General features: G+C 42.3%; 1 protein-coding gene across 3 annotated transcripts in view; it reads right to left on the reverse strand.

The window, feature by feature from the left end:
* VPS13B (vacuolar protein sorting 13 homolog B) overlaps nt 1-13109 on the reverse strand; it is a 947892-nt gene that overhangs the window by 780761 nt on the left and 154022 nt on the right. For all 3 annotated transcript variants that reach the window (XM_065397834.1, XM_065397833.1, XM_065397835.1), the window contains exons 7-10: nt 12741-13009; nt 9774-9869; nt 9273-9395; nt 2366-2503 (exon numbers count right to left, since the gene is read on the reverse strand). In XM_065397834.1, coding sequence (XP_065253906.1) covers nt 2366-2503; nt 9273-9395; nt 9774-9869; nt 12741-13009 — 626 coding nt within the window. The remainder of the gene's footprint in view (nt 1-2365; nt 2504-9272; nt 9396-9773; nt 9870-12740; nt 13010-13109) is intronic.

Raw genomic sequence — 13109 nt, forward strand, 5'->3', positions numbered from 1 at the left:
AGTCCTGTGGCACCTTACAGACTAACAGACGTATTGGAGCATGAGCTTTTGTGGGTGAATACCCACTTCATCGGACACATGTGTCATATTCACCAATTCATAATCACCATAATTTTTTTTCATCCCCATAAACAATTCTTCCCTGTTAGTCATAATCACGTTTATAATGGGCTTCCCGTCTGCTTACATCCTCCTCCGTATGAAACAAGAAGTTGTCCCCAGCACCTTCCAAGAACTTCTTGGAAATTTTTTGTTTTGCTATTTTACTGTTCCAACAGATGTCAGAGTGGTTAAAATCACCCATTCCTACCAAATCTTGTGTTTTCAAGACTTCTGTTTCTTGTTCTAGAGACATCTCATATATTTATAATACTGACCCAAAACTCTCTATCATAAGACTTTTAATTTAAAAAAAAAAAAAAAGAGTATGATCTTATCAACATGTACCTGACTCAGAATTTCAATATTTGTAGAATAACTTTTTCAAAAGTGCCTAAGGGTATATCTACACTGCAATTAGAGATCTATGGCTGGCCCATATCAGCTGACTCAGGCTTGTAGGGCTCAAGCTAAGAGGCTGTTTAATTGCAGTATAGACATTTGAGCTCAGGCTCCAGCTGAGTCAAATGACATGGGCCACCCATGGGTTTTTAACTGCCATGTAGACATACCCTCAGTGACTTAGGAGACTAAGTGACTTAGGTACTTAGTTGTCTAGATCTCATTGAAACACAATAAAAGGCAGGGCTTGTTTACACTACAGTAGAGCACACTAGTGCATATGCAACATATGTGAACAGAAGGTGTTCTGCTGCCAGCATAGCTACACCAGCAACCCTATGGCAACAGAGGCACTCTTCTGTTAGCATAGCTGGGGCTATACTGGGAGCTCTGCCAGCATAGCTATGTCAGCTAGAAGGTGTGATTTTTGCACAATCCTCAGCAATGTAGCAATGCAAGAAAACTCTGTAGTGCAGACCAGATCTCAGACTCCTCCTAGGTGCCTAAATCTCTTTTGAAAATGGGACTTCAGGATTTTCAAAATTATACCCAGAATCTGCAGTCTCACATAGATTTGATTCAAAATAGAACTCACTGTATAGTGGATGTGCTCTCCGCAAATGAGAACAAAATGAGGAAGAACTCTAATAATGTACACAGAAAGGAGACTTGTTTGACTAATTCCAAAAATACCCCTCTTGACACATGGCTTATTTAAAGTCCTAAAATGACAAAAAGTGTGGGTATTTGAGAATATAGCCAGCGTTACAAATCAGAGCATGAAGCATACATGAGCAGAATGACTCAGTGTAAGTTAATTTAATCTCTTTTGGAATGATAAGGCTTCTAGCTAAAAAAAATAATCTTATTCACTAAAGAATTTTGTGCGTGGTCTAATTGTCAGAAATTTGTTGGGTCTGGTACCCCATGTTCCACAAGTTTTCTCTGAACCATTTCTAATTTGTAGGCATTCTACAGCGTAGGAATTTTGTTAACTACTAAATGTTATACCCCTTTTCTCCCATATGTGAATACCATATTCAAGTTATTCAACTTAAATTCTGTGTATAATCTCATAAAACAGGATCAGACCCAGATACAGAATTAATATGGAGTGATGTGGAAAATTATTGAATCCCAAATAACACAGACAGATATAGCAAAAGAAGCAGCATGTTGCTCTCCAACAGTATAGAACAACAATGGTGAAAATGAAATGCCAAAGGACATCTGTTCCAGCAATTTAAGATTACTGGGTTTCCCTAATGGGAATGAGAAATTATTACATACTGGACAAATGACTGCTAAACACCCTATTATTGAACATAAGAGAGAATCTAATTTACAGTGAAGCAGTATATTGATATCTGACTGAAGAGTTAACAAATGTTCCATGTTAAGTAACACAATAGCTGTCAAAATATACAACTGCACCTTTACCAAAGATAAAAGCAGAATTAGCAGTACACCTTTCAAGTAGATAGATATAGCATGCAAGGACAACACAATTAACATTCTTCCAGACTTGGGCTCTTTAAAACAGCAGTTCCCAAACTGTGGTCCATAGACCACTGGTGGGTTGCATGAGCACTTGCTGGTGGTCTATAAAGAATTGTTTGGATACATGGTGCTGGTGCGCCTCTTAATTTCTGGTTTCTTTTACAAGCGCTCAAACTCTAAAATCAATGCAGCTACTGATTGCTCAGCACTTTTGAAAATTTGCCCTTTTGGGGGGCCATTAAGGCCATATGTAGAGTATGCTATTCAACATAAGAAAGGGTGGCAGAATCTGGTATTTTAAAAGTACATAGATTTTAAAATCCATTGAAAAATTAAAAAAAGAAAAGAAAATTTATTTTCTAACCTTATGATGAGCTGCATCCAAAATAAATTCTGCACGAATACCATTATTTTCTGGACTTCTGTAATCAAATAGTGAATTGGTAAGGTACGTCATTCCTTTTGTACTCAGATTTTCTCCACAACTGAAGAAGTAGGCCTCCTTAAAAGGTGGTTTAAAAAACAAGCAAGAGAGAGACAAGAGGGCAAACATGAGAAAAAGTCAGGTTAGTGTGACCAAACATTTCTGTTGTTTCTTCATACAATGATCTATGTGTAAAATCCACATGAATCCTTATGAAAACTTGAAACAGGCCACCTTAAATCCACTCCTCAGTTTTCAGCAAAAACACTGGTATAGCTGAAGATATTAAAACAATTATTAAATTAACTTCAAAGCTTTTCCTTATTTACAAGTTAATAAAAATATCCTGGGCTAATGAACTTCACCATTCTGTAGTTTGTTAGCCCAGAATACTTAGAACTTGATATTAATATGGAGAAGCCTTGAATTATTATTATACTGAAATATGCTCTCCATCTTCTCACCTCTGTTTTCTGCCTTACCACTATAAATCCCCTTTCCTAGTTTACTGCCCAGTCCCCTCACAATCGTTTATCTATTCACAATAAACGTGGCTACTTCAACCTATGACCTGCTCACTACCTTATCTTCCTTCAGCCACAGTCTTGTCTGTAGCCCTCCAACTTCCCTTCCTTGCCTTTTGAGAGAGGCTAAGCACTCTCACTTCCCATTAAGAGTAGTTCCTTTTTAAAATTATACTTTACCTGAGAATAGGTAGGATGACACTGTGGGAACACGGTAAAAAGGTTAAAGATACAAAACGGTTACCTACCCGCCCTCCTACCCCTCTGTCAGAGTTGCTGGCAAGAAGGAACTGAGCCGGTGTAGGACCAGCGGAGCCTAATATACCAACGCATGAGTACAGCACTCCAGAGGGCGTTGCAGCCGACCCTATGGATACCGCTAAGGCAAAAATCTCCAACAACTGTGTATGTGGGCACACACATACCTAGAATGGAAGACATGAGCAACACATCTTGAAGAACAACAGTTATGAAAGGTAGGTAACTGTATTTTCTTCTTCTAGTGCTCGCTCACGTTGACTCCATTCTAGGTGACTCCCAAGCAGTATCCCTGGAGTTCACGCTCTTGCTGCTTGTAACACTGCTCTACCAAAGCCTGCATCGTCTCAGGCCTGCTGGGTAAGTGCGTAATGTGATGTAAATATGTGGATAGATGACCAGGTAGCGGCCCTGCAGATATCTTGAATAGGTCCATGGGCCAGGAAGGCCGCTCATGCCCCCTCCGCCCTAGTCAAATGGACGGTTACAATCGCCATTGGAAGGACTTTTGCCTGATCACAGCAACAGCAGATGCAGGCCGTGATCCAGGATAAAATCATCTGAGCGGACATTGGACGACCTTTCATCCTGTCTGCCACTTCAATGAACAACTGCCTTGACTAACGAAATGACTTAGTCCTGTTGATGTAGAACACAAGCGCTCTCCTGACGTTCAGAGAGTGCAACTTGCATTCCTCCTCCAACGACTTATGAGGCTTTGGAAAGAAGACAGGTAAGTATACATCCTGGCTGGTATGAAACTGTGAAATTACCTTGGGCAGGAACGCCAGGTGCAGCCTAGCTGGACCTTGTCCTTGTATATGGTGGCTCTGACCTAAGCGCCCTGATCTGAGACCCTGTGGGTAGATATTATTGCAACCAGGAAAGAAACCTTACAGGAGGAGGAGGAGAAGGGAGCAAGAAGCTAGAGGCTCGAAGGGGGGACCCATGAACTGCAACAGCATAAGATTCAGGTCCAAGGAGGGACGGGGTCCCGGACATGGGAATAGAGTCACTTCAAACCTTTCAAAAACTGAACTGTCATGTCATCAGCGAAGACACCTGCCCTGGAGGGGTTGGGGGGGGGAGGGAAGGCCAAAATAATGGCCAAGTGGGCCTTAATTGATTACAAGGATAACCCTTGGAGCTTGAGATGCAGAAAATAGTCCAGGATCACCTGCAGTGAGGCCCGTTTGACTGTATACCTTGGTCTGAGGACCAGCACGTGAACCTTTTCCATTTGGCCAGGTAAGTCACTCTGATGGAGGGTTTTCTGCTACCCAACAAGACCTATTGGATCCGGGCTGAGCATTCCTGTTCTTCCGCATTCAGGCATGCAGTAGCCAGGCTGTCAAGTGCAGCACCGCCAGGTTAAGGTGCAGAAGATTTCTGTGGTTCTGGAACAGCAGATCTGGCCAAAGAAGCAGCTCCAGTGGGGCAGCTACCGAAACGTGCAGCAGTGTGCGGAACCAGTGCTGGCAACGCCAAGCCGGGGCTATCAGAATCACTGTCGCCTTCTCTTGTTTGATTTTCATGAGGACTCTTTGGATCAAGGGCACCAGTGGGAAGACATACATCAGAGCCCCCCAACCATGGGAGCAAAACGGCGTCCGACAGGGAGCCCCTGTCCATCCCCCGAATAAAGTAGAACACATGGCACTTCCTGTTCTGACAGGACACGAATGAGTCCACCTGGGGAGCTCCCCACCTCTGGAAGATTCTACTGACTGCCTCCAGATGGAGTGACCACTCGTGGTGAAGAGAGAAGGTCCTGCTGAGGCAATCTGCTAACACATTTGTGGCTCCAGAAGGTGTGCAGTCACCAAATGAACTGCATGCTGCACACAGAAGTCCCAAAGGCGAAGAGCTTCTTGGCAAAGGGCCGACGACCTGGCTCCGCCCTGCTTGTTGATATAATACTTTGCAGTGGTATTGTCCATCATGACCTGTACCACCTTGCCCTCTAGATGGGGCAGGAAAGCCTGGCAGGCTAGGCGAACCGCTTTGAGCTTCCTGACGTTTATGTGGAGCAGTGGCCCTGTGTGCTGATCTCGGGCAGGTGGGCTTCGCAGCCCAGGTCCGAGGCATCGGAAACCAGGGTCAATGACGGGGATGGGGCCGCGAAGGGAACTCCTTCCAACACCAATTGGGGTTCTAACCACCAATCCAGGGACAACTATATATGATCCGGCACCCTGACTATGCGATCTAGATCACGTCTGTTGGGGATGTAGACCGACGCCAACCACACTTGCAGTGGCTGGAAATGGAGCAGAGCATGATGGACCACGTACGTACACACCTCCATGTGGCCTAAACCTCAGGCAGGAGTGAGCGGGTGGTCCTTCACATGGGAGATCAGGTCCGACATTGCCTGGAAGCGGGCCTCCAGAAGGAAGGCTCTGGCTCCTGTGGAGCCAAGGACCTCCCCTATGAACTCTATCCACTGCACCGGCTTTAAGGTCGATTTCTTTTAGTTTATCAACAGGCCCAGGTCATGGCAGGTGGAACGTACCAGATCAAAGCTTCGTTGCACCTGTTCCTGAGATCAGCCCTCAATGAGCCAATCGTCGAGGTACAGGTAAACCTGGACACCTCAGGTAAGCGGCCACTGGCACCAAACTTTTTGTGAACATCCTTGAGGCCGACGAGTCTCCAAAGGACAGTGCCCATTACAAAAAGGAGGAACTGTCTGTGCCCTTGGAAGATGGAGATATGGAAATAAGCATATTTCAAATCAAGGGAGGCATACCAGTCTCCCGGATCCAGGGAGAGGATAATGGAAACTAGGGAGACCATGCAAAACTTCAACTTCCTGAAAGATTTGTTGAGGCACAGCAGGTCCAGGATGCTTTCAGGATTAGGAAATAACGGAAGTAGAACCCTTTTCCTCTCACTTCCCAAGGGATCTCCTACACTGCCCCTAGCTGCAGAAGGTTCTAGACCTCTTGAACGAGGAGATGCTTGTGAGAAGGGTCCCTGAAGAGAGACGGGGAAGCGGGGGGTGGAGGGGAAGTGGCCAAGAATTGCAGGGTGTATCCCAGAGGTCCGAAGTTATCCACGACCAGGCTGAACAGTAGTGGTGTAGGCGGTTGAGGAAAGAATGAGGTGGATCCAGGAAGTTGACTGGGACTTCACTCTCAAACGCACCCTAAAAATGAGCGCTTCTGGCCCCGATGATGCTTTGCCAGGTCGGGTTGTGCAGGTGAGTGGGAGGAGGAAGGGCGGTGACAACTAAAACTCATATCTCTAGCCCTTCTCCTTGCAGAGCCCTGCCGAGGCTGCCAGGGCCTTGAAGGAGGGGGGCAGATGGGACTGCTTCCTCGCCGACTGACGTGTATGCAGACCCAGCAAGCAGAGGGTGGCCCGAGAGTCCTTTAGTCCATGCAGCCTCGCATCCATTTGTTCTGCAAAGAGACCATTCCCATCAAACAGGAGGTCCCAGATGGAGGACTGCATCTCCTGGAATAAGCCCGTAGTTTGAAGCCAGGAACTGCACCTCATGACCACCACTAACGCAACCATCCTGGCCACTGAAACGGCCACATCCCACATAATTTGGAGGGAGAATCTTGCCGCTGTTGTACCCTCCTCCACTAGGGCCTTGAATTCTTGGGCCAAGTCCTGGGGCAGGAAATCCTTGAACTTACAGAGGAAGTTATATCTCCCCAAAAAAGCCTGGTGGTTTGCAACCTTGAACTGAAGGCTGGCATTGAATAAATTTTCCTTCCAAAAAGGTCCCGCGTCTTGGCCTCCTTAGTATTGGGGGTAGAACTGGTTTGCCCCATCTGTCTTTCTCGTTGGCCACAGAAACAACCAGTGACCCTAGAGGCGGGTGGGTGTACAAGCATTCAAACCCCTTGGCTGGGACAAAATATTTCTTTTTAGTTCTCTTGGAGGTGAGCGGGACTGAAGATGGGGTTTGCAAGAGGGCTTTGGCTATCTTTAACACCCCATCATGCACTGGAAGATGTCCGAATTCTCCACCATCTCCTCAAACTCCAGTGGCCACCCTTCAGAGCAGGACCTAGTGCTCCTTGAAATCCTCCATGGGCTAGATTGAGAGGGCCCCACCACAGCTTCACCTGGAGAGGACGACAATGACTGAACCACCAGGAGAGGGCCTGGGTCATCGATCCCCATGGGGGAAGAGGATTTTGGGGTGCAGACTCACTCCTCCACCCCAGCATCCAATTGCGTTTCGCACACTGAGCCTGGCACCGCGGGTTGCTTTTCCGAAGTGGCGACCGAAGACTGGTGCAAAGGGGGCATCAGCATAACCAGAATGCCCCAGGCATTCCAGTAGAGCCACTGTGCCGTGCTGCCAGGACGGCACTGAGGTCGACGCAGCTCAGGTGCCCAGTCACGCCGGTGATGCCTCGGTGATAGGCTGAACTCCCTTTCCAGGCCAGAGGACTCCCCTTCCGGTGACCATGGTGGGGCCGTCATGGCCTGAGTCCGGCAGCTAACCATCGCTGTTGGTGAACGATGCCTCAAATAGGTGGATCGGTATCGTGTTGGAGAACGTTCCCATGGTCTAGGTGATGGCAACCTATGTTGTGGAGACAGCTGGCGGGAGGATGACCAGTGCCAGCCATTCAGTGACCAATGCCTCCCTCCTTCCGTGTGAACCTCGTTGAGAGGGTGGAGACCGGGAGCGCGGTGTCTGCTATCTAAAACGTCAAACTGGTGACCAGTACTGTTGTGGAGACCTGGGGAGCAGCGACAGGGAGCGCTGCCTCTGCTCTGGAGACCGGGGAGGTTCACTTGCCCTCTGGGGGGTTATCATGGCTGACTTGTTCTTGTGGGGAACCTTTTCCGGGTCCATTGCAGCATGCAGTGCTGGCTGCACTGGGAGAGTCCTTTGCTCTTTGGGCACCAGGAGGGCCTGGGAAGGCATTGGCCCCGCTATGAATCTGGTCCCCTACCACTCCCTGGAGTCAGTGGCGGATCTCTCGGGGAGCTAGGAGGCCCCATCAGGGAGGCACCCTCATGTAGCTCTGGGGTGGGCGGGTGACCCAAACTGGGTCCTTTACCCGATGCCCGTTGGCCTTTTCTTGCCCGGTGCCGGAGAGTCACGCTTCTTTGACTTCTTTTTGGGTACCAGCAAAGGGGAGCAGTGCTGGGGGTGCACTGCGCACCAAGGCTGAAGTGGTGGGAGTCAAGTCCGGCCAGGACAGCTCCGAGGCTGGGCAGAAGGCAGCCTCAATGAGAAGGGCCCTCAAATAGATGTCGGACTCTTTCTTTGTTCAGGGACAAAAGTTCTTACAGATGCAACACTTGTCCTTCACATGTGATTCCCCCAAGCACTTCAGGCAGCTGCTATGGGGGTCACTAATAGGTATAGGCCTGTTACTGTCAGAACAGGGCTTAAAACCCAGAGACCAAGGCGTGCCTCACCTGGGGCAAAGTCCTCGCCAGGACTCTAACTTACTAACTACTGTACTTAACAATTACTTCACTCACTAACTACTGTAAATGAACTATTTACAAGACACTAAAAACTTGAAGAAAGGGACAGAACTGCTGACTAAGGGAAAAATCTCCGACAACTGTGCACATGGGCACGCACGCACCTAGAATGGAATCAACATGAGCAAGCACTCGAAGAACAACCATGGCTGTTGCAGGGAGAAGGATAGGGAGTTCAGAGGGTAGCAGCCAGGATTCAATACACTCATACATGGCATGATTGTTGAAAAATAACTATCTCTGAAAAACATTTAGAGATGTTCAGATGGAAGGTGCTGTGTAACTGCAATGTATTAGTAGCTGTAGGATTATTAAATCAGAAACCCTTGGCAAATAAATGCACAGGAAATTGCATTACTAAGAAATAAGTGTATAGTTTCTATGGTTCAGTAACTTTACAGCATCCTTTCTCTCTGAGTGAGACAGTTCCCCAAAATCATGCCAGATATACATACTACCACTAAACACTGGATTCCTGTGACACTGTACTCTTCTCCACACCTAAGAAAATTACATATTTTAAATATTTTAAATCAATAAAGCACAACAACATTGTTGTATTTAACAATCAGCAGTATTTCAAATGAACTTACTGCATCACTTCTGTTCACATTCTCTTCAAAGTCTTTAATTCCCATAATTCCTTTAAGGCACATAGCTTTGCAACAAACAAAACCTATTTGGCAGTCAAAGAAAGGTTCTCCCATCAAAAGGGCCTATTGGAGGAAAAAAGTTATATGATAACAAGTACTATACGACTGAAGATATTAAAATCTAAAAAAAGAAAAAGTAGAGAAAATTAAAATATATTATATGGTAAGCTTTACAAGTGTAGTTTTTAATTAATCAAGAAATTAATTCAATAATAACATTTTTAGAAGTACACTTTTACCAAATCTTAGTACTATGGCGTTCTAACTTTGTAGTAACAGAGAATAGGAATTACTTTAGTGAACTATCTAAAAAAATAGAAATATACAACCAAATATTAACTGCCATTTCAAAATATTTAACTGATGAAAAATATTTATTATACATCAATTTGCCAAGACATGTACTATAACCTGAAAAATTTAGTCGTAATGGAACATTACCTCAACTGTGGTTCCTTCTTGCTCCCAACGTATAACTTCTTTGGATTTTACTTTCTGAGGGCTATAATAACTACTTTCAGCTTGCATTTCAGTAAGCTATGAAACAATATGATAAACACCTTATATTAGCCAATATTAGCATTAAATAGCAGTAATCTGTCATTACTATAAGAATTGATGAAGACAAATTAAATGTTAGTATAGGCCAAAATTTATTATTAGGCAGGAAACAGGTGCAGTAAAAACAGCTGTAACACATTATCCATATTAGAATACGCGAACTTCTAGCTGAAATATGCCAATTTAATCTCAAGTATTGCTAAGAAAGTTTTAAACAGTTTAGTATTTTTATTTAGCTTCTCTTTTTATATCAACATTGTATAAAAAGTAAAGTAACAGATATGCAGCTGCAATACACATGCCAGTTTATAACCTGCTCTAAAAATACATAAAAATATTAAAACATTTATGCTGCATAGTAAATAATTCACAGCATAAATAACATTAAAGAAAACATTATGAACTTGAATCATACCCAAATTGCTTTTTTGTCATGTTATTTTAAAATAAAACTCTATTAAATTTTATTTTCTCTGCTCTAAATATTTAGATATTTATCAAAACTTTAAAACTGTAAATCATACAATGGAAAAAGTTAAACACTATTATATGAAGTTTTAGTACAACTTTTCTTTGTTTTGCATTTTTATAGTTTGATCTGCTGAAATTAATAATTCAAGTTTTAATTTTTATATAATACACACCGGCTCTCATTACTTAGTTATTTCCAAGAGCGTGTAGAAATGGTTGCTGTTTCTAAGTAAAATTCCATAATCCAAAAGCTCAAGTAAAATTGGTTTAAAAAAAAAAAAAGATCACCCTTCAGCTGTGTGCAATTATTGTGGAGGAAAAGCAATTAATTGATTAAAAGAACTCAGAGACATTACAAGAACAATTTTCAACATTATTAGAAAAATGCTACATTTAATTTGGCATGATTTTTTAGCTGGAATGGTATCAACTGTTCAGAATGCTAATACAGAAACTTGACCTTATTTTTTGACCAAAATATGAACCACAAATTAATTCCATACATTCTTTGCATGCAAGCAGAACAATGAATTCTAATGTTTTCCTCCTAAATGTCACCATACTTCTCTCATATACCACTTTGCATTCTAAAAATATAAAATGCAAGATGCCATAATTTATAAGTAATTTTTACCACATCCTAAGATTAAATGCACAAGCCTATTAAATGCACAAGCCTATAAAGAGGCCGAATCCTGCAACCCTTGCTCACGTAAATCAGTGGTTCTCAACCAGGGGTACGCATATCCATGAAGATATGCAGAAGTCTTCCGGGGTTTTATTATTATTTATCTAGATTCAATTCATCTAGATAATTTGCCTAGTTTTACAACTGGCTACATAAAAAGCACTAGCAAAGTCAATACAAACTAAAATTTCATACGGACAAAATGAGAAAGTAAGCAATTTTTCAGTAATAGTGTGCTGTGACACTTTTGTATTTTAATGTCCGATTTGGGAAGCAAGTAGTTTTTAAATGAGGTGAACCTTGAGGTACGCAAGACAAATCAAGCTCCTGAAAGGGGTACAGTAGCCTGGAAAGGTTGAGAACCATTGACGTAAATAGGTCCGAAGACTTCAGTAGGATTTCTGATGTCAGCAAGGGCTGTAGAACCAAGATTCAATACTGCACATGGGAACACAAAACAAGGCAAAACCGTTTAAGTTTCAACTGCGATTTTAAAAAAAATTACAACTCCCATTCTTTTAAACAAAACAAGGTAAGTGAAAATCACGGGAAAGCTGCATATTTTCCTCCATTCATATTAATTAACATTTTTAACTAAACAGAAGACATGAAGATATGTTTCAAGTACCTAATAAATCCTTTAAATAAAATTATTTACATTCTTACATCAGCAAATAATTAGCAACTGTCAGAGCTGAAGTGGTTGAAACTTTTAGCCCCTTTTCATTAACATGTCTTTTTAAAATGCAGATTCTCCACCATCCATTCTTTTCCTGCTCTAAAGCATTCTGGCCTTTATTCAACATATGCCTAACTATAAACTCATCAGTAGTCTTTGGTCGGGCTAATCATGAACATAAAATCTGGCATGTGTTTAAATACTTTGCTAAACTAGGCCCCGTTTTTTATCAAGTTAATTCCTGTCAGTAAATCTTAGTGTTTTATTAGTAATTAAGTTAACAAAATTACATAAAATCAATGACTGCCCAGTATTGCTTTCTGAAAACTCATAACAGGAATAAGCAGAGATCTATTCATTTATTATTTGAGATTATTTTGATCACTGATTTATGAAAAAATTTATACAAATCTCAATGTGTATGTATGTGCACACGCGTGTGATTTCTTACTTTACTGTTCCTAAGGTGACTCCCAATAGAAGTGCAAGTATTTAAAAATATCAACTAAAATTTACTTTAATCTTGGATGTTCCCGAGTAACAGGTCCAGTTCTATCTATTATTACAGTAAAGAAAATAACTCCAGCCATTATCAAATTGCTATATCAGCAAAAGTACTTTTACAAGAAATCAAATGAATTTGCAAAAACGTCATATAGACTCAGAAGCCAATATTAAAATAAATGTTCATGGATACTCTTTGATATTAAGAACTTTTTCTTTCTTTCTTTCAAGTCTTTTATCTATTTTAGTGCTAAATTAAAATGGTTTCCCTTCAGAATTAGATTTTTTTTTCATTGAATTAAATTTTGTATCTATCAGCTCACAAAGCCAAGTTAACTGCAAATTGTTTGATGAAGAATAAAACTTTACAATTGCTTCGTATTTTCAGCAATGTAAGTTTTCCTTCTCTTTACTAAAAAGACAAATAACCATACACTGAAATCTAATACATTAATTCATTGCTCAGCAAATCAATTATTAGACTATAATGTAGAGATGTACTTACCTTGAAAGTCACAGTTGCCTTTGTGCAGTAAAACCCAATAGAAACAATAGGATCCCTAAGGGCCTGGGATTTCTGCTGATGCAGTATTGTTCCACCTTCTGTTCCAGTATAGTCATCCTCTCCATCATCATAACTCACAATAGCAGGAACAAAAGACCAGGCCCAGGAAACCCATCCCTGCTGCTGATCATCATCTTGATGCATGTAGGGTTCTTGGTTAATATACTGGGTAGAATATTGCATATCTGAACCTGTTTCATCTTCTACACCTTTTGATACAAAATATAAATCAAATTTCAACTCAACAATGATTAAAAGCTCTTCTTTTATGCAATGTCCACAATTATAATATGTAAGCAGTTATCTGGG

The sequence above is a fragment of the Emys orbicularis genome, chromosome 2, assembly GCF_028017835.1.
Source record: "Emys orbicularis isolate rEmyOrb1 chromosome 2, rEmyOrb1.hap1, whole genome shotgun sequence".
NCBI lineage: Eukaryota > Metazoa > Chordata > Testudines > Emydidae > Emys > Emys orbicularis.